This window comes from Perna viridis, chromosome 8, assembly GCF_037379345.1.
Source record: "Perna viridis isolate PV_CMFRI_1.1 ecotype Kerala chromosome 8, ASM3737934v1, whole genome shotgun sequence".
In the NCBI taxonomy this organism is placed as follows: domain Eukaryota; kingdom Metazoa; phylum Mollusca; class Bivalvia; order Mytilida; family Mytilidae; genus Perna; species Perna viridis.
The window spans coordinates 14037018-14064441 of record NC_142452.1 but is presented as its reverse complement, the minus strand read 5'-3'; the positions used below and the strand labels follow the sequence as shown (position 1 = coordinate 14064441).

The 27424-nt window shown below is 31.7% G+C and overlaps 2 protein-coding genes across 6 annotated transcripts in view; one reads left to right on the top strand and one right to left on the bottom strand.

Annotated features, from left to right (window-relative positions):
• The window catches only part of LOC148609427 (syndetin-like), a 36351-nt gene extending 33351 nt beyond the window's left edge, over positions 1–3000 (top strand). For all 4 annotated transcript variants that reach the window (XM_088542489.1, XM_088542488.1, XM_088542487.1 and 1 more), the window contains one exon: positions 399–3000. In XM_088542489.1, the coding sequence (XP_088398615.1) occupies positions 399–512 (114 nt within the window). In that variant the 3' untranslated portion in view covers positions 513–3000. The remainder of the gene's footprint in view (positions 1–398) is intronic.
• A 1395-nt stretch (positions 3001–4395) lies between these two features.
• On the bottom strand, positions 4396–25225 carry LOC148609426 (SPRY domain-containing protein 3-like). Of its 2 annotated transcripts, XM_088542503.1 has the most exons (11): positions 25110–25175; positions 24226–24445; positions 21642–21847; positions 20275–20478; positions 17695–17842; positions 15598–15783; positions 14814–14963; positions 14217–14274; positions 12522–12584; positions 11018–11226; positions 4396–9611 (listed from the first exon to the last, which is right to left on the bottom strand). In XM_088542503.1, the coding sequence occupies exons 3-11, from the start codon at positions 21833–21835 to the stop codon at positions 9477–9479; spliced, it is 1347 nt and encodes a 448-aa protein (XP_088398629.1). In that variant the 5' UTR covers positions 21836–21847; positions 24226–24445; positions 25110–25175; the 3' UTR covers positions 4396–9476. The 2 variants fall into 2 exon arrangements, with proteins under 2 accessions (XP_088398629.1, XP_088398628.1); XM_088542502.1 differs by lacking the exon at positions 24226–24445 and having other exon boundaries at positions 25110–25225.
• Between the last annotated feature and the right edge of the window lie 2199 nt (positions 25226–27424).

Below are 27424 nucleotides of genomic sequence, written 5' to 3'. Positions count from 1 at the left end.
CTGAGTCAATAACACAGCAATGGAATAAATTATCTATAAAATTAAAAACCCTAGGCCAGGAATGGGCTAATAGTTACTACAGTATGTATGATTTTAGTTACTTTATGTTCTTTGTTGTGTATGTCTGTTTTCCATGTCTAGTCTTTGTCCCTGGATTACATTCTTTTGATTACCGCTATAATCTTGGTATCCTTGATTACTCTTTCAAGTAAAATGTATAGCATTATTCAATGTCTTTTTACATAAGCAGTACAAGAAGATGTGTATAAAGTTACTGTTATAGGTACAACAGTGAATAAAATTCACTTATCTCCTGTACATATTTCTAAGGTATTCTTAGGCATTTCACAGTTAAAAGATTACAGTAATACTTAATGTACACATTGTTTCTATTACAGGAATACTCTACAAAGCAACTGATAGCACTAGTTAACTCAGTAGACCATTTAAACAAGAAAGCTCGACAGAGACTTATAACTTTGATAGAAGATATGGAACGAACTAGGAGATAACAAAGTCTTTGAATTGTAGCTCATAAAACATTTATTATCATGTGCAATGCCAAGTTTTATTTATCATCAGTGAGTTTTTTTTTCAATAATTCTGTTATTTCACTTTTAACATTCATTTTACATATATATGTAAAGGTTACTACAAAGACCTTTATTTTCAAGCATAAAGATGTTATAGCTGAGATATGCAGATTTGGAAAATTTGTTGAATTGAAAACTGTATTACTTCCTGACCTATGGCCTCAGTTTGATTTAGAATAAGGAAATAGGACCTATGAGCAAAATGTATTTGTCAATGAATTTTTCAAATTTGGAAGAAACTTTTGTTCTTCAATTGACTTTGACCAAATATGTAAAATGACTTGTAATACCACCATGCAGTGAGGGGGTCATATATTGGAATTGTGGTTCTGTCAGTCCGTCTATATTTTTGTCAAAAAAATCTTGACTGCCACTGGATTGATTGGTACATAATCATAAATGGGTCATTCATTGTAAGTGATTTTGATGTTTGATATCATCTTCCTATACGAGTGGGGGTGTATCTAGAATGACATCCTGTATAACTTCATAATATTTAGTTACAAAATATGCTGATATTTTAATGAATTGATAGGCACTGACTACTTTTATACTGAGGGGATGGGGGCTGAGATTTTTGTTTGAAAAAAAATTAAGTTATTCCAAATTTGAGCCAAAAAAACCTTTGATTCAGCCATGGACAGAAAAAAATATTATGATTCAATACTCCCCACCATTACTTAACAATGCAGATTTTCAAATAAAAATTTTAACTCTGGCTGCTGCTGGAAAAAAATTCTTACTCAAAATATAATCCCAGGCCACCCCCTTCTCAAGAAAAAAAATTGTCTGTGCCTTATGAAAAAAAATCTTTCAAGACTTATTCCTTGAAATAAATTTAATTTAAATTAATAATGGAGGTCAGTATGACTGCTCGAGAATTTTAGTAAATTGCTGCTGGAAATAAACATAAATAATGTAGAATTTAGAATATTAGAAGTCCGTTGATACTTGATATTAAAGTTGAATGATGTAGAAAATCAGTCAGTTGATACTGGATACTTACATGAATGAAACAAAATTTCAGTCAATACTGGATGGATTTGTATTTTCTCTATTTCCTCTTCCATCTTTTTTCAGTCACACACAGTTAATACTCTATAACTGAATGTTCTCAGATTTTATTGCTAAGGTCATGTATCACTTAGTGTAGATCTTTTTTCTACTTTATTGGTAGTTGTTTCGTAAAACAGATATTAATAGTTGACATGCCTTAACTATATCTGCAGTCATATTTAGTACTAACTAATTAATTAGCAGTCTATGTAAGAATCATGCAAAATCTATCATATGTGATACACCCAAAAAAAAAGGCTACACATTTTTACTTTTGTTATTAATTCGCTTTTTAGGTCTATATGATGAAATGTATAATTCTTCATTCCGATCTTTCTGCTCTTATGAGATAATCCACTTCGAAAATCCAACAGTTTCTATTGTGTTTTAGTGTCATTAACAGTTTTTTTCCCTTAATTTTAAATTTTACAGTACATTATATATATTTTTTTCTCCCAAGAACAAGGATTACATGAAAAGCCACAACTTAATTTCTGTTTACTATGACATTTTAAACAAAATATCAAAAATAAAAATATTTAGGCTTTTCAACCATGAATCACATTTTGCATGTTTCTCAGCTGGAATGCTACATATTACAATATTTATGTGCCATTTACCACATTGAATTCTAAATTTGTTAAAATTACCTTTTTTAGTTTTGACGTATAATTTTGGAGTTAAATCATGTGTTTCATAACTGAAATTATGTAAGGTTAGACTTATATACATTGTATACAATTAAGAAAATCATTTATTTATCCAATCACCTGATTATTCTAGAATGATAAGAAAGACTTTTGGTGGAGTCTGTCATTTAAATTCTTTTTCATTTTACCTTCTAAAGTAGTTCAAAAACCATAATTTGGTCAATCTACAAAATTTTAAACCCCAATAAACGTTTATCTCACAATTTTCAATGGAGGTAGTCACATGTACTCATCAACAAACTTTTAACCATGTGAACCAATAAACTACAAAAATGTATTTTTTTAACAATAATATATATGACTTCCAGTGTCCATTGCCTGTACGTGTTGGATTCTCTGCAATTTACTGGTATTGTTGTATAAGGAAAGATATCATGGTTTATAATAAGTACAGTGAAAACTGTCTAAAATGAACAAGAACAACCCAAAAACCTGTCTAAACCAGACAGTTTTTTAATTCCCTATATATCAATTTAAATGTATTTTGGGCTATGGTAAACCAAACATCTGTCTAAACCAACCACATTTGACAGTTCTAAAGGGATTCATTTTAGGCAGAGTTCACTGTACATTATTAATGTATGTTATTGGTTGTAAAATGAAATTTTGAGTTATTGATTAAAAATAAGTATAAAAACCTACAGTTGATATTGTTACTGGCCCTCAAGAGGTCATTATATGATTACAAAATATTAGTATATATATATAGAGGGGGAGTTATTGTCATCCATAAAAATTTCCTTTTCTTTTGATACATTATCAGTCTGCAGAGCTGTGAAATTTTACAATACAGCTGCTTCACTAGAAAAGGAAAGTTCAGATTAATTTCTAGGATTTTGCCTAAACAGTTAAGTATTTAAAACCATAAAAATTACTATAAAATACCTGTAACTGTTTCTTGATCAGTTTTAGCAGAGCTTGGGTTCTGGCTTTTGTGTAAATGTAAGTAGATTATATTGCTTTAATACACCTGTCTTTAAAGGCAGTATGTATTATGGTTTACTGTAGTCTGTTCATTGTTCACATTTAACGCAATAACTCAACAATTCTGTTAATAATTTTGTGAAACTTTGGTGATTTGTTTCTTTTGACTATAACCCATGTTGCAATTACAATGAATTGTCTATTTATATTGGTGAAAGCACCCTTTCAGTTTTTAGAGATTTGTTATTTTACAATTCAGAGTTATGGGACTTTTTTCATAAAAAAGGGGGAATTCTGCAGCACTTGCACTGTGGTGGATGCAGCTGGTAGAGCAAGATATGCCTGCCCTCCCACAGCACCTGATGTCACTGTGATGGATGCTGCTGGTAGGGCAAGATATGCCTGCCCTTCCAAAACACCCAATATCTGTGATAGATGTTGCTGGTAGAGCAAGATATGCCTGCCCTTCCAGAGCACCTGATGTCTGTGTGGATGCTGCTGGTAGTGCAAGATATGCCTGCCCTTCCAGAGCACCTGATGTCACTGTGCTTGATGTTACTGGTAGGGCAAGATACGCCTGCCTTTCCAGAACCAGACATGATTTTACGAGGTCAACAAACAAAGCGGAAATTGGCAAAATCGAAATTAAATATACAGTAACAAAAGAATCGTAATGGTAAAATCTGGACTTAAAATAGCGGATATCCACTAAAAAACAGACAAAAATCATCCCTGCAGAACAACTGATGTCACTCCGTTTTTGGGAGAGCTTTTTGTGCAATGTTTTGTTTTTCTCATGTTAAGTGTTTATATGTAATTGTATTTTACTTTGTTTACTACAGTAAACAGTATATGGATTATCACTGTTTCTTGTTTTAAGGTCATTACTCCAGCCATGCTTGAGGTGGTCTAACAAGCTATTTCCTGACTAGGTGCCATGCTCTGTTGTAGCAGTATTAGACCATGCACTTTAAAAGTTGTCCTACTGATGACACTACAGAATTTTTTGCTGATATTTTTTCAAGTATATGCATGAAGATTTGAAAGGACCCTGGATTCACCAACAATATACTATAGATAAGTCCACACAAAATGACATAAAAAAAGAAAGAGAAATTCTATACATTTATTTAAAAAAAGCAGAAAAAACAAAAACATAATGTCGATGCATGAGTTAATACATATTTTCGACAAAAATAACATATTTTTTCACCTGACAAATAAATAAACACGCCAAAAGCTATTCACAAAGCCAGTAACATAATACAGCTTTGGTTAACTCAATGTATACAGTAGTAAGACAATGCATACAGTAGTAAGACAATGTATACAGTAGTAACTCAATGTATACAGTAGTAAGACAATGTATACAGTAGTAAGACAATGCATACAGTAGTAAGAATAATAAAGTAGCAAAATTTGATTCAGTTGATTAATAGTAATTTGTGGATACTTAAAGCATCTGTGAATTATTTCAAACAAATAAGACCGTAACAGTGCAATTTCATATTTTTAAAGATCTAAGGTAAAACAAGTCCTGGCACATATATATTCCAAGTATTATGTAAATCTATGTCTAAGAATCAGGCAAATTGTGTATAAGGTATTGCAAATAAAGAAAAAAAAATGCTAAGACTTTATTGCATCATCCAAGTATTCATACCTTATAACCTCAAGAAATAACCATCTGGTGGGTACATTTGTCGGCACTTTTTTCTATATTAGTAGTCAAAAAAATAATAATGTCACAGATGCTCCAAGATAAATTTTAATGAGTTTTGGGTTTTTTTCTGGATGTAATAAATATGTTTTTTAAGCAAAAAAGACTTAATTGGGAAAAAAATGATGTGCTACCCATTGCCTGATTCTTAAAAAGAATGACACTTGAATGCAAAATAGATCCATTCAATTCTGATGTGTATATGTTGACAATGACATCTACCTATAAGGCCAGTTTGGTTAACCATGACCAACTGTGTCATTATGTTTTTTGAACATTTTACATTAAGATTTCTTTACAAAACCAATCATATTTTTCCACTGAAATGTACATTGGAATCATGTGAATTATAATTGTACTTAGATTAATAATTTTATGGCATTTCAAAAATTGAAAAAGATGCCAGATTATTTTCATGCACAAGTCATACACAAGTCAGATGGTTTATTATGGTCTCAAGGCATTTGTAGCACAGAGAAACCTGTCTAAAGTGACCTTCCAAGGGAGACAAAAACACTCGTCACATAAGACAGGTGGTCTTTACATAAAAGATAACATTACAAAGATGAACTACTTAGGAATATTTCAATCATTGCTCTTTAGAAAGGTAAAATATAAAATTATTGAATACTGGGTTGTCAATAATACAGGTTAAATCCTACATCATATTACATGTATTACATTTCACCTTTGTTTAAAGCAGTTGGACAGTCTTTTGAATAGTTTTGAAAGAAACTGAAGATTTTGAGGCAAACACTTTTTAAAGTCCCTTTTATAACAGTTTAAATTATTTTGAAACTTGATTAACTGAGCACCTGTCTAAACTGAAACAATTTCAAAGTGAATAAAGGGTTCAGTTTAGACAGGTTTCACCACTATAAAAGGTAGTTACATATTCTAAAGCAAACATTTATCATACAATTCACAATTTATTTTGAACAAAAATCTACAATAAAGGCAGAAATGTCAATATTTATAAAAATCATACATGTACTTGTTTAACAATATAAAGTGCTTTTTTTAACGAAGTAATATTTAATTATTTTATTTTTTTGCTTAAAAACAATTAACACGAAAGTAACAATAAATTAGTGATAGCACTAGCTGCTCTTGAAATGGAACCAACAAACATTCCATAACGTTATAACATGGACCAAAAAATGTTTAAAAAGAGAATTGTTTTAATTAACTCAGTCCCATTCAGTTAAATCTAATTTTATTTCATTTTTCCTCAAGCATTGCTGTATCAAATTTGAACTTACTTGACTTAATTCACAACAATTTTAATTCAAGAATATCATTTAAAAAAATGAAATATAGATACAATACATGAGACAAATAATTTATTGTTATAATAAACACTTAATATCTTAATGTAATTCAATACAAAATAATGCAAGTGTACCACCAAAGAATGAACATTTATACAAAACTGGTGTGCCTCAAAACACCTCATAAAACTCTCAAAACAATAACAGATCAACTACATTCTCTTTCACAAGGTACAAAATATTTTGACATGTTGAACAGTTATTTGGGATAAAAGCTATTCCTACACATGGGGAAGTGTAACATGTCAACAGATTACAACATATTATAATTACTAAGCACTAATTTAATCTTTAACATTAGATAATTAAAACCTGGATTTCTTATAATTTTCTTTTTAAAAAGACTTCATACAATAGTTATAACTAACATCAGAAATAATTATAAAACAGTTATCTCCTTTTATCAGATTACCATATTCTTCCATGTATTACAGGCATTCGTGTTAAACACGCACCCCCTTCTTGGCAAAGGAAATCGATTAAAAAACTTAATTTCCATGTAAAACGTGCACAGGGAAATGAGAAAAAGTCACCAACAGAAGACCATATTGAGTAGATGGATTCTTGTAAATTCCCTGATATGTCACTGTGTATCCTTCCATCATTAATCTTTTAAATATAAGTATTTTTTTATTTCCCTTGCGTTTACCCAAGCCATTTATTGATTAAATAACAGCAATGTATTGGATGCATTCAACGAGTCAGCTAAAATGTTTACATTTCCTGTTTGTATGCAAATCAGGTATTTCACTAAAACAATGGCGTCATGTCTGACCGTTTATAAAAAGATGTTTAAATTTACTAAGATTGTGTATTGATATTTGACAACTGGAAACTGTTCATCAAGCAAATTAAAGGATTAATGACAATTGTTTTCACCTTTTAAATTGATCTTCTGTTATTTTATAATTAAATGACAATGGGCCCGAGGACAGGTTGACACTCAAATTACTGTGTATTTCACACTTCACTACACACAGATGAAGAAGTTGTAATTAGAACGGCGCGTGTTGAGAAGCCAGTCATGGTTTTTCGTAAGAACTATGAAATGCATGAAAACAGCATTGATGGATAAAACAACTATTAAATAGCAGTAAAACTTTATTTGTTTATTTCACATAAAACTGTTCTCAAAAATACAAAATGGCTGGATGTTCTCTTTCGGTTCTGATTCCTGAAAATTATGTCTCCAGAAAAAAATCTACAAACACATTGTTTTGGTGTATACGGCACACCCCTCTCCTGGAACAAAGAAAAAAATGAAAAAAAGTGTGTGGTATACACGGAAGAATACGCTAAGGTTTTAAGAGGACTTTTCTTGCCATATTTACTTACCTATAAGGATGTAACAATCGGCTAAACACTGATAGCACAACAGCTAACTTTAACCATTAGTACTATTAAAATGTACATGTACATCTAGGTTATAACAAGTCTTGAACATGGCACGTCAACTTATTTTAACATTGTTTATATCAAATTATAAAAAAACAGTTGGAAAAGATTACAAACACAATTACTTCTTATAAAACAAGAAATTACATATAGACAATCTACTCTCCACTCTAAAACATATAAATACCATTCAATTTCTTTTCTCATTTAAAACAGCTGTGATGAAAGAGTGAAAGGACAATATATTAACAAACAATGCAATGATACTATGAAATTATGACAATAAAATAATTGAAAGACATTGTGGAAGCCACACACTCCATATATATATATATACATCATGAACAATAGGATTAACAAAATTTACTTCCCACTTAAAATCCTCAACTCTTTTTGGCACTCAACACGTATCCATTACAGGAAATGAAATTAAACACTATATTTTGGAGTTTTTGAAACTTATTTATAACAGATTAGCTGTTATCTTCAGTAGATTTGTAAGTATTGAAAGTAGCCATCATTTGTTTACAGATACTAGTATCTATGTTAAAAAAATTCAATTCATCTGATTTCAATTACCTTTAATAAAAATGAACAAGTTTGGAATAACTCAAAGAGGAAGAGAAAATGGATGTCAAGCATAAAAAAAAACTTTGAACCTTTTCTGAAAAGAATATTCTACATGTATATAGCAAATAATGATTTTGATTGACTGAGAATAAAGTCATGAAATAAAAACTGATATAAACACAGATAATTATTAAACATGTTAAATACAATTTCCTTTTCATATTTTTGTTTTCTGTTATATCCCTGTAATTTAGTTTCAGGTAGCCAAAAGACAAAAAAAAAATTAACAAAATTAGAATAAAAAAATTGTTATTGTAACAAAATCAAATTTGCACAGCTGGTGTTAAATGTTAAACAAAAATACACAGTACAAGAAGCACATGTAATCTGCCAGAAATAAAATGTGATGACAAATGATAGAACTATTGATAACTTAGAACTCACTGAGTATACACATAACAATCTAAACTTGAATATTAATATACATGTTATACTCAACACTCCCCAGTCCACCAATCACCAAGGATGTGTCTACCAATTCTACCTTCAATGGTATTATCATATACTGGGAAACATGCACTTGTATTAAAACATTTAAACATGTACAACATAGCTCATACACATAGAAGGCACTCTGAATAGCAAATACAGGAAGGAAAGACCACTGACTCATAATAACACATAAAACAGCCACTTCAAGTACTTAGTTAAATGTGAAATTTACTATGGTATATTCTGGAGGCTGAATTACATGTAACTAATTAATATAAAAAAACTTGCCAGTGGAAGAAGTGCCTTCCTGTGTGTGTGTGTAAGGGGGGTCCTCCTATCTAATCAAGGAGACATTATTATATGAAGTGTTTTATGTTGTTATGCACAAATTTTGATTGTTTAAAATGATCTTGCAGAAGTCGCATATGTAAAAATAAAGTATTAAGTAGCATGCTGACAATCAATATTGAAGATATGTTAAAAGTAAAACAATACACATGATTTGTCTGAGCATTACAACGGAATGATGTCAGTTGGTCAATGGTCAAACTGTTCCATCCAATCAAAATCTGTCTTTTAAAGTGTATGTTACTTCAGCTAAACCAATCAAATCCTTGACTTCAACTTTTGACAACCAATCAGATGCTGGCTTATAACTTTTGTAAGGACTAAGATAAATCCACTGTTATCCAGTTAGAGGTCTAAAGTCAACAGCAACTTTTTCATAGTTACTTAACATTCCTACTGTTGGATAAAACCCACCTTTTGGTATACACACAGGTTTCTTTCCAATTATTTTTCCATTGCATGTAAAAAATACCTGAAAAAAAAATTTATATCTCTCCTTTCTCCTGAGTCTATAAGAGAGTTCGGCAATCTTGTAAATGATGTCATATTCACTAATTTACACATCATTTAGTATCAAATTGGTTAGGAAATAAACGACTAAATAAACAATTAACAATTTCATGATTAGAATACCAATTTTCAAAACTTTATCGGTTTGTTATTTATATCCAATTTTGGTACTGTAAAATGTTTCAATTATATAAAAGAATTCATACCTTGTATGTGAATTTATAACTCTTTTACTTGAAAAATAAATTTGAAATGATATTTGTATGTAAATCTCAATTTTCATACAAAATTATTTATAAATTTTTATGTACATATAGTCTAATTACAGAATATTTATTTAAAAATTCCATAGATAAAAAAAAGTTTTATTGGCAATGTAGGGAACCTAAAGAATTTTTTCAATTATCTTAAAACAGGAAAAAAGTTACGATGATTTAAAGTTGATGCCCCATGCCACTCAATGGATTTTTTGCCAACCAAAACCAAACCACAGGTAAGTGATGACATCACTAAGAACTCTCTTATTTTTGTTGCATTTACATAAGTAAAATATAAAGTCATATTCATGCATTTTACACTCATACACACCTAAAAACCATGCAAAAGATCATAAGAAATTAAGAATACAAATACATTCAGAATTTTCCATTTATGATCTGTGAACCAAATTACAAAGAGAGTTAGAATAATGGAGAGACTGGTTATATAATGATCTGTTGTATGGTGGGAAATATTTAAAGAAGAATTTAACTAAACAGTTATGTCTGATTTTATTAATTTGTCAACCTCATTTACAACACTTACTGGTTTTTAATCAAAAATGTTACTTCTTTAAAGATGTATGGATGTTCACTAAGTTGATATTAATTTTTGACTTTCCATTGCTCTAAATAAGTAGGAACTAGGATATGACAATTAGATATATTAATACTGAACTCAATCACAAGTAAATGAAATATTGTTACGTTAGTTGTTTCATTGCAAAAAAGGGTCATGACCCTAATTATTAATTGGCATTCAATCATCGTTGTATCACTAAAGCTATAGCTAACTTAAAATTGAAAGTTTACGATGAATTGCATTTACAGAAGGGTGACTACAGATGGATAGGGCAAAAATAATATGTTGCCCTACAAAAGTGGGGGAGACATAATCATGCATAGAAAAATTATTTCAATAGAGGGGATAAAACCAATATATGAGATTAATTTTGATTTATATAATTTAATTTTCATGTTTATGTGATACAACTGCAGCAATCCAAATTATTTTGATATCAACCAAACCAGATTTTTGCAAATAAAAAAAATGGACCAATAAATTTCAACTACTAAGTACATGTTGATGACAGTAAGATTCTAGACTTACACAAACAAGGGTTCCATCTTCCTTAGGATGTCCACCATTTATACCAGGACGCTCATCTAAATCATCATAAAGATCATCATCATCTGAATCAGAATTGTCAAATTCTGCTAAGACATCATTATACACATCTGGGTCATCAGGAGAAAGATCACTATCAGCTTCACTATCATAATCAGGAGGGAATAAAATACCACATCCCATAATATCACCTATAAAAAGGAACTGCATTATTCAAATGAAAATCTATAAAAAAATATCTGAGAAATATGACTGCTTGTGGGTACCATTTTTCTCATATTATAAAAAATAGATTTCCAAACAAGATGAAATATGTGCTGCGGCCATTTAAATTTAATCTCTTGATTATTCCCTACTTGCGGAGCTTGGGGTGCCGCCATATTTTATCCTGTTTTTGCTGAGTTAACTCCCGTAAGAGCAGGTATAATTTCGAAGTCTCTCGAATGGATGTTCAGATTCAGGTGCAGAAAAAATAGTTAACTCGAATGAAAATGGAATCCACAGCAGACAAACACAACAGTGTTTCTAAAATTTACAGGGTGTTTCATTTTGTTGGTAGGTTACATAAGGATGATTTTCATTTGTATCCCGGATAAAGAAAATTTATGGCAGGGTCAGTAGAACGAGAAATTCCCTTTTGACTTTTGAGATTTTCTAAAGTATCATCGATATCGGATGGAAAAGCTTACGTGTTCCGAATAGACACCTGCTCCAAAGGGAGATAAATCTTGACAAAAGGTTGGTCCGCAAGTCGGGAATTAAGAATGTAAATCGAAAGCAATGAAGGAGAAAGGCATTTCTTTTTATTCTTTCAATATCACATAAAATTGAAGAAGGGGTAATTTGTTTAATTCTTATAACATGTACATGTTGATAAAATGGGAAAAGAGATACCCTCTAATTTTAGTTAACCTAAGAAATAAAATTATCCAAACAATTCCACTAAAAAATGAACTTTAAACAGAGCACTATTATAGATGTACTTGTATAATTTGACAGAAATTCATCTTTTAACAGCAAAATTACCCCAAAATCACCATTTGGAGTAAATTTCTTGTTTGTCAGGCCCTTCCTCGACTCATTACCCTTTTTCCCCACAACTTTAATTAAACTAGGAAAACTGAGCAGTGCTCACTAACTTGATACCCCCACTCTCTTATTTGACTACATGCACCTTTTGTCCTCCACATTGATTTGGATCAAGATCTAAAATGGGAGGTGCACCATGGGAACACTTATAAAGATTCTGTGAAAGATTCATTCAATTCCATTCAGTGGTGGTGGAGTAACTGATAAGAGATGGTTCCCTCATGTCCCCATATGTAATGCAAAAGCACCCTCATCACTTTTTGTCACAATAAACAGTTAATAATCAATGTCTCTATCCCTCATTAGCTTTCATGAAATATGGCAGGAAAACCATAATTTAACTATAGCCTCATTTTCCTTTCTACAATATGTCTTTTAAAGACATTTTAACTAATACCTTTGTTGCACTTAGGACCAAAATGGTCTCCTATACCAGATCCATTAAATATTTTACCATCATCTGAAAAAATAAAATGTTGTTAAAGTTGCAACAAAAACAGATAAATACATATACAGAACATCAGCAAAACTAGACACTGCCCCATAATGGGACTAATTACCATCACAGACTGTTGAACCATACACATCTGAGGACCAATGTGGACACAATTTTTATGGGGGATAAACTAAGATCTTTTGACACACAACTTTGCTGCCATTTCCAAAAACACTTCAATATCCAATTCCAAACCAGTCAGTATATTTTTTCTTGACAACACAGCATCAAAATAAGTTCTGCACACTCATAAGATCTAGACCCTTCTTCAACATTCGTGATCATATTTTTGTTATTCACTCATTCCAATTAATTATCATATTACTACTTGAGTACTCGCAAGTATCATCACTAAGTAAGAGAATTAAATTTCATATTTTTAGCCATCCCTACTTAAAATACTGGTGCTAATTTACCAGGAAGGTACTTCTAGTCTCAGTATCAATTCATAGGTGATATGTCATTATTTCAAAATTCAAAAAAAATTAATTTGGATGAGAATATGAATTAAGGGTATTCACTGTCCTGTTTAAAAATAACAAGGATTTCAAAGGGTTGTGAAATCTCCTTAGATCTTTCACACAATAACAATATGAATTGAATTGAAAACAAGAGGCTCCCAGGAGCCTGAATCGCTCACCTGGTTGAATTTTGCCTTTCAAGGGCAATAAATTTAACAAGAGGTTGTCCAACTATTTTGTCTAAAGAAGACTTTAGTAGGACTTATTATAAGGATCATTTCAGCAGTTGAAAGTTTCTTTCTATCAATCATAGTTTTCAAGATATTGGCTGAAAAGTTCTGTACAAAAAAAAAAAAAATTTAAATCATTTTTCCCTTTCAAGGAAAATTACTCTTACAAGGAGTCATCTGACAACTGTTATCCCTGAAGACTTTTGTAGTCCTAATAATAAAGGACCATTTCAGCTATTGAAAGAATTTAGCTAAACCTACGGGTTTTGGAGATATATGAGAAAAACTTCTGCCTGACCCCTTTGTTCTATTTTTAGTAACAGTGGCCATGTTTTTTGACGAATCAAAAATCCCCACACAAATTTTATGCAGGATTACCCAAGATACATTCATACCAAGTTCGGTTCCAATTGGTCAAGTAATGTCAGAGGAGAAGAGTTTTGAAACATTGTTAGCAACGATGACAACAATGGATGATGATGGACAACAAAGACGGACGCCAAGTCATGGCAATAGCTCATATGGCCTTTGGCCAGATGAGCTCAAATGATGAGTCAGTGTGCTTGTTTTTGAGATATTAGCATTTAAAATTTTGACAGGAAAAGGATTTCTCTAGATTTTCCATGACGAAATAACAAGAATTTCATAAAGACTTCTCAAATAATATTTCAAGGGGTGTTCAATGAAATTATGAAAAGAAAAATGGGGGTCACTGAGCATGCTTTGAAATGTTTAAAACCAGAGGAGTCCGAAAATCTGACAAAAAAAAAGGGTTTACTAAATCATAAAAATTACAAAATCTTCAACCCCTCAAACAACAGTCTTTTACAAAGTATTATTTATCCATTGATATTATATATCACTATATAAATAAGAAGTCAAGTCTCAAGATGTTTATCATTTACCTGCATGATATGCTATAGAACCTTTATTCCATCCAGGATGTCTATTCTTTGGATAGGTCTGAAAGAGAAATTTATTCTTTGTACATGTAATAGCAAGATTTTAAGTGAAATAATGAACTGATCACATCTGGATGTTATGACAATAAGTTACATCTTAAAGACACTCAGTGCAATAGGGGAATACATTTAACACTAACTTCCACTTGGTAACAACAAATTGAGAAATTTCAAGAATTTACAAGTTCAGTGTCTCGCTCTGTAAGAACTTTTAAGGTTGAAATGACTTTTTTCGGTTATCTTTGATGGATTACATATATGGTTATAACAATCACACAAATTTGAAACCAAACCACAAATCTGAATAAAATTAAGTGAAATCACAAAAGTCTATATATCACGGGTAAAAAAAAATGTAGAAAAATAAGCACTTCTTTGGTATGAACTTAAATTTCATTTAAACATATGGAGGCATTAGAAAGAATTTCTTTTATGAACTTTACGGTTGCAGTCAGATTACCTCCCCTTGATAATAACAGGCACTTAGCATGTGGTCCAAGACCCTTGTAAAAGGCTTCTTCAGGGTACAGTTATACCTACCCTTCTAGCTAAACCAATAGCTATGTAGCAGTTTTCTCCAGGATCTACAATTTCTATCTCGAAATAATGATTTGTAGTATCTAATGGAAACCTGGCTTGAGCTAGTCCTACATCATGTATACTCTTCCCTCTGCCATTATACTCCAGCAGCTGAAGATAACAGAAGAAATATTTAAAATCCATCAGAAATATTCATTCTGCATTCAGAACTATTGTTTGCAGGATTCTACTTTTATTAAGCTACAAGGGAATATCCCTTTAATTAATGTTCCACATGGCACATGTAAGTAAATTTTACTTTGATAAAAGAACAGTGTTTAGTTCCATCTTCCTCTACAGTTTGTTATACTGTGAAAATAATTTTATTTATGTGTAGCAATTTTCATGGTTTGAGGAAAAATTTTCAGTTTGTAGATTCTAGAATTTGTGGATTTGATTTTCATTGCGAACCAATTTTTTGTGGTTTATCAAACCCACAAAACTAGGAAAATTGAAACCCCACAAATAATAATCCTTTCACAGTAAATTTGCTTAGAGTAATATTTACTGCTTTCTTTATCAATTTTCCAGGGAAATAACTATCCTAATATAAGCCTACCATCATGGATTTTTCGAAATAATCCTAAGAGATTCATGAATAAGCTATCTTTGTAATTCAATTTTTTTTTCATAAAACAACTTAACCCATTAATTTGGTATCTAAAAGCAGGCATGCTTGCTATAGATCCTAGCTACAGAGATACTTAAAAATTACTGTATCAATATGTTGAAAAGTCTGACTTACTGAACCATTGAGCTTTACATCATGTAACCTTGACCACTCATCTTCCCCGCTATCTACTGCCATCAGTACTAATTCGTTGTATTGCCATTCAGCATCTAAATTTAGCTTGACCTCTTCACCTTCTGAGTGCATACCCAATGCTGGGAACAGGCCACCAGGAGGAAAGGGAACCATTACAATGCCAACCTTAAAACGAAAGACATAACATGGTGATTTTAACAGTAATAAATATAAGCTTGTTAGTTTCAATAGAAAAGCAAGAAAAAAAAAAGAAACTGAGGAATATATCCTTTTTTAAGACATTTAAGGGAAAAGAATGAAAGCATTCCATAATTGACTATGATAATTTTGCATTGTTGTCAAGTGTCAATGCAAAATTATGGATATAAATCATTACAAAGCTCATTAGGTTTCCCAAAACAAAGTTCGGGAACCGTAATGAGTTTTGTAATGATTTGCGAAAAACCTTGGATTAGGATGAAATTTGGTTTTTAGGGTGAAAATGACATGGTAAAGTGCAAATTTTATTTTTGAGAAGATTCAAAAATCACTGTTGCCATGGCAACTCATTTTTCTGCCAAATTTTCAAAATGCTCCAATTTAAATGATAGTTAGCTTTTAGGACAAAATGATACGGGATCCAAATATTAAGTTTTTAATCTGTTTGGAGTCACAGATGAAGACAATTTTGGAAGCCCATTAAAATTTTTAGGTAAAAAACATAGGTCACTGAACTTGAAAGACAATATCTATATGGATTCTGTTGGTAATCTCACTACTGTGCAAACTATAAAAATTGTAGTAGATAGAATTTCTTCTAAATTTATATAAAGTTCAATTAACTGACATTCTTTCATATTATAAAAAGAAAATTGGGGGTCACAAACTTTTTTTCATGTAATTTACAAAAAATTCCCATTCCATGTATAAATACTAGAGAACATATTCTTGCAATTATCTCCCCTTAAAAGAGGCATTATACAATTTTAATTTGTAATTCTACCATGCATTTTTTAAGTCAAAAATTCTTTTTAAAATACATTTTCTTTGTTGTGTGTGTCTGTTCTTCATGTCTAGTCTTTGTCAGTATGCTTTCCTTACCAGAGCACCTGGTCCATGCTCCCATTTTTAGTGGAGTTGCTCATTTACTTTTGTTACTTTGTATGTATTATGTTGGTTATTTGATGTTCTTTGTGGTGTATGTCTGTTTTGTATGTCTGGTTTTTGTCCCTGGATTATATTCTTTTGATTACTGCTAGAATCTATGTTTCCTTCATTACTCTTAAACATACTGCTTTTACATTATTTTAAGTTGTGTGGTCAATTTCACAAAAAAAATTGTAATTGTAAAAAAGGTCTTAAGTTATTATGTAATAATAGAATATAGCACTGAGATGTCATAACTTTTGATCAAATGTACACTTATGACTTTCAGTCAAACTGACTGTAGGTTTTAATGCAGGATATGTACAAATTGGTACAAACCACTGAGTATAAATTCTTGATGGTATTTCTTGCATTTTAGGGGGACTCTGTCAAACCAAGATATTTAACTCAGCAGAAAATATAAAAATTCTATTGAATTAAAAGAAGTTCTTATGTGATAACAATTTAAAACTCAATGAGTTAATTAAAAGGCTCCAATCAGATAGGGTATTTAATTGGCTAAAAAGAAGGCGGCCAAAATACAAACGTACAAGGTCATATTGCCAGCTACAGTGAATAATCTAAATAGCAGCATTTTTTTTTGCAGGATTGTATAATTTGACATTCCACTGAAAAAAGTACAAATGCACTGGTTACCAATTTCAATATTTTTTACACATTATAAACAGCTACATGTATACAAATTGCTGACTTCAATCTTGACATCTAAGTTAAGGCATACTAAGTTAAATAAGTTTCTTGAGAAAAGAATTAGGGTATTCATTTATGTATCTGTTTAATTATCATTTATGATCACCACTAACAGCCCCAGTTAAGTCAATCTCACAAATTAATAATCAGCAGGTTATAATGAATGTTAACTGAAAGAAAAAAATCCCAAATTATATTGTACATGTATATGTTATTAGCATGTGTAAAATGGTGACATACTTCCTTTCTGTTATGAGTGAAGAAAACTTTAACTTGTTGTGGTATATCACCATCCTCATCTCTTGGGAACTTAATACCACAACCTATTCTGTCACCAACTTGTGACACTGGACCAAATGGTTTACCAAAACCTTCTGACTTGTACAATCTGTAAATACATCATGAATTTAGCCAAAAATATTCAAAAGTGTTTACTACAAGCAATCAAAAGGTTAAGGCCAACTGAAACAATACATTGTATTTTATTTTAGTTCAACTGAGTTTTAAAAATCTTCATGGACAAAATTCATAACAATTCTATTTTCCCGCTGCATTTTGGTATTATTATGTGCATACCAACTCAAAGTAATATGTACTGCTACGTTCTAGGATTTTTCCAAGGAAAAATTTTAAATGAAGATTAACTTTCTCAGATTTGAAATTTTCTTTTCCAAACTTAACAAAAACATTAAAAAATTCTAGTCTTCTACTTGCCAAACAACTTTCCACACTGAAATGCACTTGTCCGAAGTAACAGAAAAATGGAGTCCTAGAACACAGCATGTACTTTTAGAAATTCATCTCAACAGACCCTAAGAAATTCCCTATTAGGCTTAAAGCAATTTTAATTCAATTCTATTTTGTCATTGGAATAATAGCTACACACGTATTTGAAAAGTTAGCTGTGGCCACTTTTAACACTAACTGAAAATTACATGCAATAGAATGCAAACAGTGAATGATAAAATTCTTAATTTTATATACTGTATATAATTCAGTGCTATAGTAGTTGTCTCATTCATACATTACGTAACAGTAAAAACCACACAGTTTGCAAAATACAAGTACATCCCAAAAATGTCATTTCACACATTGTCCCACGTAAAAACCTCCATGGGGATTTTCAAAAGTTGGCAGACATGTGGCTTTATTAAATTAAGTTTCAATTCAAATAAAAATGTTTTAATGTTTTAATGCAGATGTGTCTTTGATTTTTTAAATTGTACAACAATTTTGAAACAAATCACAGAGCCCTAAAATCAAACATCGGGACAAAAAGTGGCCTTTGGAAAAAAATTACCATGCCCTTTTCTAATCCTAGATCATTAAACACTAATACCTCTGCAAGTTTTATGATCCTTATATTTCTTCATCTATTCAGAATTTTTACAAACATTCGGTTTTTCAATTAATTTAAAAAAAACAAAAAAGACTTCTTTTGGGCAACAGTTATCAAGTTTACACTATACGCTGACTAAAGTGTATATTCCATTTATAATATAGGACCTATAATTCAGTTGCATTTTATAAAAATCAGTATGTGAGGTTAATTAATTACTTCCACTTAATCGCAAACTTGTTAATGGCATATGAACTCACAAATAAAACCATTTTACAATCTAACTCAAATAAAAACTTCCTCTTATTTGCAAAAATATTTCCAAAGTTTACTGAAACTGTATCTAAATGGGTAATACATTTTGTACATAGTTAGTAAAATTGCTCAGTTTTCTTAAGAAATTTTTACAGCAATATGTTCTCTTTCCATTGACTATATTTCTGCAGAAACCTTATAAGACATGAGAAAAGAATACAAATGTCTATAACATGGAAAACATTAGGTTTTTTTTTACTTCAAATGACAATTTCTATTAATTGCATATATTTCTTTTCCAATGGGAACAAATTGTGCTCCTCTACTTGCTGACCCATTCCTTCACTTTTATGAGGCTGACTTTATACCTGATCTGATCCGAAAGAAAGAAAATCGTTTAGCTAGATCCTTTTATTTCAGTTTCCGCTATAGAGATGATGTATTATCTTTGAACAATCCTAATTTCGGAGATTTGATGCATCACATCTACCCCAAAGAACTTGAGATAAAGGATACTACAGACACTATGAGGTCAGCCTCATATCTTGACCTACACATAGAAATCGATGGTAAAGGAAAACTATTGACCAAACTTTACGACAAACATGATGACTTTTCATTCAGAATTGTCAACTTTCCTTGCATCTGTGGCAACACCCCTTCAGCACCTGCGTATGGAGTGTTCATATCACAACTCATAGGTTATGCCAGAGCTTCCTAAACTAAGCAGACTTTTTGTATCCACTAGAACTCTAACAAATAAGCTTCTGGAACAGGGTTATTTTGCTACAAGATTGAAGACATCACTACAGAAGTTTCATGGTCGTCATTCATGGATAGCGATTTGTTCAACGTGTCATGGTTTTCCTCTTTCGTTTACTCCGGATTTTACTTTTATGAGCAACTCAGCGGGTGCTTCTAGAAAAGCAAAAGATGCTAACCCTACCGGTGCATCTGGCCCATGCTCCCAGTTTTTCGTGGAGTGCAAGTTGCTCATTTGCTTTTGTTACTTTGTATGCATAATTTTAGTTACTTAATGTTCTTTGTTGTGTGTGTCTGTTTTCCATGTCCAGTCTTTGTCCCAGTATTACATTTTTTTTTATTACCGCTATAACCTAGGTTCCCTTGAATACTCTTTCTAACAAATAGGCAATGTGATTAACAGGAACTCAATGAATTACCAAATTAACTTTAAAAAGAGCACAGTGCTTATCATAAATACTCACTTTCCATCATCTGCATGAAATCCTACAGACATAGCTCTCCAACCTGGTTGAGCATCCAGATGATACCCTCTGGGTACCAGTCCAACACCTATGGCCCCAATCTGTCCTAAGTCAAATATTTCTACTTCAAAATAATAATTCTCAGGAGACATTGCCTCTGCTGCTACATAAACTCCAACTCTATTCTGTTGATTCACTTGGTAGCTATAAAATGAATAAAACACGAACTTAAGTTTACAAAACTGTTATTTGTATCCATATGTCCCCTAGCAAAAAAGGCTGAGATGCAAAAGTCCCATAATACTGTAAAATTTGTCAAATCAAAATGGAAACACAATGTGAACAACTACATATGATGACTAACAATCCTACAAAATTTTAACAAAGTTTGTTCACTAGTTTCCGAGTTGTGTTCACAAGATAGTGTCCCAAAACTCTTGTAAAATTTGTTGAACCATGATGTCAGTTCAATATGATCATCTACAAAATGTATAGGTATCAGTCTTGCTTTAATTTTCTCATAAACCTCTACTGTGAAGTGTATATTTTTAGGATTTTTTAAAATATATAAAAATTGATGCAATAAAACGTTCACTTATGTAGCATTTTTAAGATCATGATGTAGGAAATTAATTATCTGCCAAAAATAAGGGAGAATTCATGAAGATTGTTACAAAAAGTACATGTGTACCTGAACTATAAATAGTCATTTGTTATACTTTCACTTTCATTTTGCACTTATTAAACCTACCTTTTCAGGAAATATTTTTATGTTATAAGTTAAATTTCTTAATAAAAAGTTTGTCATGTCACAGTGATATGTTTGCTCTATTTTGTAAGTCATACATGTAGTTCATATTTTTTAACAAAACATTAGTTTGTAAAGAGACAAAAGGATAATTCACTATGGATGGACACCCTGTCACCTGTATTTCTATGTTCCCTTCCACTCTTTGCAGGGCACAAAAATATTTTTTGTTGGTATGGTAAATCGAAAATTGCAAATGTACAAACTTCCTCCTTAATAAATGTTTGATGACATATTAATCTTAATGCAGCATATAAAACAAAGGGGAGAAGCTCCTAAATTAAAAGTTTGTTGAATGTATACAATGTAGCTCACCTGTCCTACATGTACATTTATTACATACATGTAGATCAGAGTTCTAAAATTTCACTTTTCCATCACCCAGGCAAGTGCAATTCCAGTGTGGGAAGTTATATTTGTCTTTGTTATATTCCACTTTTCCTTAGTCAGGTAGAAAACTTCCTAATTTGCTCAACAATTGTAACATTTATGTATGGAAAGTAGACTTTCATTGTGGGCAAGTTTATTGATATTTGGAGTTTATCAAATAACAATTTACCTCAACATATCTCCATCCACATTTATTCTTTCATGTCTAGGCTGATTAGCATGTTGATTGGCATCTTGCTGGCGTATCAATTCCCGTAATCTACGAAATCCTTGAATATTTCGAAAATCTTGGTCATCATGACGTCCATGTTGATTACGAGGTCTCCTGATAAAATTCATCATGTTTTGATATCGTAGTTCCATTGCAACAATATGCTTAAAGAAAGAAAATTATATAAGCAGTTAGTGAATAAGAGGTTAAACCAGTCATCTTACATTATGCATTTTCAGCTTTTTGGAATAGCTTGGTGTTCTTCCTAGAAATTCAAACAGCATCCTTAATTACGACAATTTGAGTAGCATCTTTTCCTTTAAAATTATAGCATAACATTTTTAACATTATCTTCAGACAAATCAGTTCAGACAGCATCACATCAAATCAAAATAGCACTGTAGCTTATGAAGAAGCTTTTAGGATCCAAACGAGGCTGGTTTCCTATGTACACTAGTACATGTTAATAAATCTGAACAAATATTTTTGTTTATGGTGTATACTTAAAAGAACACTTGTAATACATCAAGTGTATAAATGAATTATTTTACATGTAATTTTTTTACTGGTAAAAAAATACACCATTAAAATGAAAGGCATAACTGGCCAGATGGTATTCAAACACAAATTACTATTGAAGTCAACTTTTAGTCTTTTAGACGATTTCTAGTGATATAAATGTGTTTACAGAAACTATAATTTTTATAGAAGTTATGATGAAAAAAATAATCTGCAGGGTACAGCTCACCATAATATGAACTACAGATGCCAAACCCTGAACAGTATGGACAAGAATAGGCTAGCCTTTCAAGCCTAATACAGCTTTGAATTTGGATTGTAATAAATGTTTGACAAAGAATTAGGTTATAACTATGATGAAAGTGGTCAAACAACTTAAAAACATTTAATTAGACTAACAAAAGATTACATGGACAGACATACATGTACATACAAATGTAGGACAGGGTCATTCCATATACATTGTATGTACATTTGTATTTCTACAATGTACATGTACAATTGTACATCTTTCATCATTTGTGAGATATCAATATTTTGTGGGTAATATAGAACCATAACATCAATTAATAGAACAATTACATGTATCTTCATGGCTGAAAGAATACCCATGGAAGAACATAGATGTTCAATTCTAGTAAATGTAAAATTATTTATGTTTTAATTTGATAGAAGGTGCATCCAGAAACTTATATTTTTGAGTCCAAAACAGGTTCAGTTTAAGACAAGTTTCATTGTACTAATCTTAAATCAACCCTAAAAAATTCTTAAAACCAACCTACATACAATGAACACGTCAACAAGTAACCATTCAGTCTGAAAGGGATTTGGATTAGACACCCTACTTTGTATAACATAAAACTATATTATCATCACACCTTTGTCAAAAGCTGACAAATACATGTACATGTAGATGATTTGAAACAGCAAACAGGTGTCCTTCCGTTTTAGATGGTCGACAGCAACATTCATCAATATTGACTCACTAGTCAGTTGCAATATTGTAAACCTGTACGATCATTGAATTACATACATGTATATACATACAATGTATTTGTCAACTGACTGGTGAAGTTACCAAAGTTTCAATTATGTCAGATCAACAAAGGGATTATTACCCAATTAATGAATTCAATACATGAATATATCATGATCGCAACTAATATCAAAGTAATCAATTGTTTAATTACATGAATCAAGGTGCTTGTGAGACTCTACCCACATATTTAATTTTTATGTTAAAACCATATGCTTTCTAATAGGGTATGCAAGTCTCGTCACATGACTCCATGATTTCATGAGAATGGGTCCTCATCTCCCATTCAAATGCATTGAGATTCGTCATTAATATAGCATTGAGTTCAATGTTAAAAGCAAAATACATTTTTGTGAAAAAATACTGATAAAAAATGACAAATATCTAGTTCTACTGGATAAAAATGTTAAGAAAAGCATAAAATAGAAGATTTTGCATAGTGATACAGCGTTTTAATTTCCCGGAAGTGAAAAATAAAATGCAGACCGGTCTTCGGATTTCAATAGTTCTACATCTAAAATTATGGAAGGAAAATTGAAACTAGAACGAGACTTACCAACCCTATTCTGCATGACTATTATTCAATTTTTAGTGTAACAGTGCATGTGGAAAGAATAAATTTTATTTGAGCAAATTGGAACCACTGTCAAGATTTAACATGACCTGAAAGTAATTTTTACACCAATCAGAAAACAGAAAAATCTTTTTGTGAAATAAAATCACTGCTCCATATTTTATCACTGTCAATCACTTGATTGGACTATACATGTAGCTGTAAATGTAAATATGTGGATTTTTTTAACGCCACATTTGTGTCTAGTAAAGAGGAAATTCTGTACAAGAAAACCATTAGTCATGTTAGTGAACATTTAAATTAAACTTTTGAACTGAGAATAAGAGAGTTCAAATTATTAGAATGTGTTTGAGAATCAACACTTCAAGATTAAGATGTCCTAGAAGTAACCAAAAAAAAAAGGCTGTCCTTACAGAGAAAACAGCTGATATCTTTCTTCCCTGTTGCAAAGATGGTCAGAACAGATCCTATCCCTTTAACATGTACTGATAATTCTATTAACCAAATCAAAAACATAGCTTTTCCAAGAGAAATCTAAGGCCATTAATATCTTCTTGGAAATTATAAATGTATGCTGTCAGTTCCTTCAAAGTTTATGTAAAATATTCCAGCCACCAAGAACTGTTGTATTATCTGAAATATGTACAAATTATGATTCAGACCCAATCATGTAGATATGATCTGCTTGTAAGAATAATATAAAGTTCCAAAAAGGTGGAGATCCCAATGTACGTGTATATATACACAATATACTTACTAAGTAGTTAACAGTGCTGCTTATGTTGGCAATGAGTGCATTTCATTTCCTAGTATCCAGTTACACCAAGACATCGAGTACAAGCGCTGATTGAGTGAAATCTTAGGGTATTTCTTTGTGTAAACATTTATATCGAAATTCCAATGAACGAAAAATTATGTTAATTGTACTGTAACTTGTGTAAGTATAGATAGGTTTAGTTCGAATTTCCTCTGACCCTGCAACCCTCCTCTTTTTTATTTGGATATTGAGGTCGGGTTGGGGTCAGAACGATGTGCATACAAAAAGTATTGTAACGACTTTCAAGTTGAAATTGTGCATGTCACAACTACCTAGTTCGATTCCGGTATCATTTTTCCTGTATGCTGATACCAAATTTGCTAGAAAAATTACATTCAGTATTGAAGTTTCGATAATTTTCAAGGTGGTTTTCTTTTGACTTAAACAGTATGTCGTGTGGAAAGATTCGGCAGGAGGATGAAAAATGCAAATACATAAAACTACTCATAATCTAGTTCTTACAAAATCTACTCAAAATACCTGTAACGATCCTACATCACGATTTCCAAAATTCATAATTTTCGTTTTCCTCCATTTTTCATGGCGTGAAACCGGAAATATAATAAGAGAGAAAAACTATGCCGGAGACAAAGGTCCGGACACATAATCTTCTGATAGGGATCATTTGCTACACTGCTCCATCGGATCAAATTGATGCAGGGAAGATATTTAAATGTATAGAAAGGTCTGAAAAATTCCCAACGATGTTAGAACTGTCAAATTTGCGATGCAAATTTTTGGTCGTTCCATCGGCGGGACTCGAACTCGTACCGTTGTGAACAAATACAAAACACACCCAATGAAGACACAAACTTGCACTGAAATACAAAAGGTTGGTATATATATGTGTACCGTACTACATATAACACTTCAGGCTCATTCACAATTCACCGTCAACTGCTGTGTACCGTACTACATGTACATGTAACACTTCAGGCTCCTCCACACTTTACCGATGACTGATATGAGCATATACGTATATGAGCATAAAACTCACAAAGTTCAAGATCAAAACAGATTCAGAAGCTGAATCGCGTGCGCTGTGGGTGATTGTACCTTTATCAAAGGCTCACATAAGCAACTGATGAGGAGCCTGAATGAAAATAACAAAGAGGGTCTTTTTATCAAAGTTACAATTAACTGTGGAAAACAATTTTAAAAAATAAAAAGTCCAAATATAGTAGTACGGCGTATTGATGTATAGCAAGTAGTGCTGTACCAGCCTTAGATCCAAGACCTAAAAATGAATTATTTTTTCTCGTTAATTCCATCTGGAGAAGTTGTTTGCAATTTCTTCATCCAAAAGCTTTCCCGAGATACTCTGTTACATTTTGACCAGTTTTTATTATGTTCTATGATCGTCACAACAATGTTGTGGAGATCCTCCTGGGTGTGTCCGGCAGATCTAAGATGGCGACTCAGAGGGATGTCTGGTTTGCATTTGTAGTCACTGCGATGACCATTCATACGCCTGTTGAAAGGTTGTTCTGTTTCGCCAACGTACTGCATACCACATCGGCACTGGAGAAGGTATATGGTATTTTCGGTTTTGCAAGTTACGTCGCAAAAAATGGCAAATTCCTTTCCAGTGCAGTAGCTTTTAAAAGTTTTGGTGTGCAGCATCTGGGTACAGGTCTTACATCTCTTATCTCCACATGGTCGACACTGGCCCGTTGTATTTTGTTTAGACTGAGATGAAATCTCTGCCCTTACTAGGGCATCTCTTAGGCACCTCGGTCTACGGAATGCCAGGACCGGGGCCCCCGGAAAGAGCTTGGAGAGCTTGGGATGTTTTTGAATGTCTTTCCAATTTGAATGCAGTAATTGCGAGAGTTTTCCAAAGGCTGGATGGTACGTATATATATATTCATTTGATTCTTAAAATTATTTACATTTATTAAAAAATATATATATATTAAAGTAAACATTTTGTTGTTATAATAAATTTTTATTCATATTTTGTGAATTCAGTATGCCTTCGTTTGATTACAAAAAAATATTATACTGTAACAGATCTTATTGAATACATGTAATCAATTTATCGGGTAATTGTAGAAAAAAAAACTTGCCAGCGACAAGATGTGCTGAACTACCTCCGAATTCTGTTTACAGTTAACTTGCATTCTAAACTGACTGAAATACATGTACATTGTATATATATCCATAAAAGTTATATTTTACCTAATTTCAAAAGAAAATGTCAGTAGAATTAAAAGCTACAGTAAACACCCATTAACCATGCCCGTATTCTATAATGTCGTATACTTGTGTTGATTCAGTTTTTTCATAAAGTCATCAAATAAAAGATTGCAAACTGCGAAATGCGTTTGCAGATAATGGAAGTTGCTAGCCGACACCGTGCAAAGATAAAAGAAGTCGCACATGCTACCACACCAATCGAGTCACTTTCGCGATAATTGCAAGATGTTTATTAAACTCTCAATTTCCAAATTAATTCAATTGATCGCGTTTAATTACATCAGCTTTGTTTATTCTAAACACTCACATGTTTCACGCACTAAAAAATACATTCTTAAGTGTTAGAAGAGCGTTCCCTTGGCGAGCATGCAGAACAAAAAACCATGGTACATGAAAACCACTAAAAGAATAAAAGTATCACACACTTATTAGTAAGAATGTCTTTTGTTAAATATTGATCTACTTTTCTCCATGAGTTGTTATAATATACTGTATACCGAATAAACCAGTCATATGTGAAAGACCTCATTTATTTAATATATATATGTTCTTTATTCCAGAAGCAATACAGCTTATAGGACTACAACATGGATAAT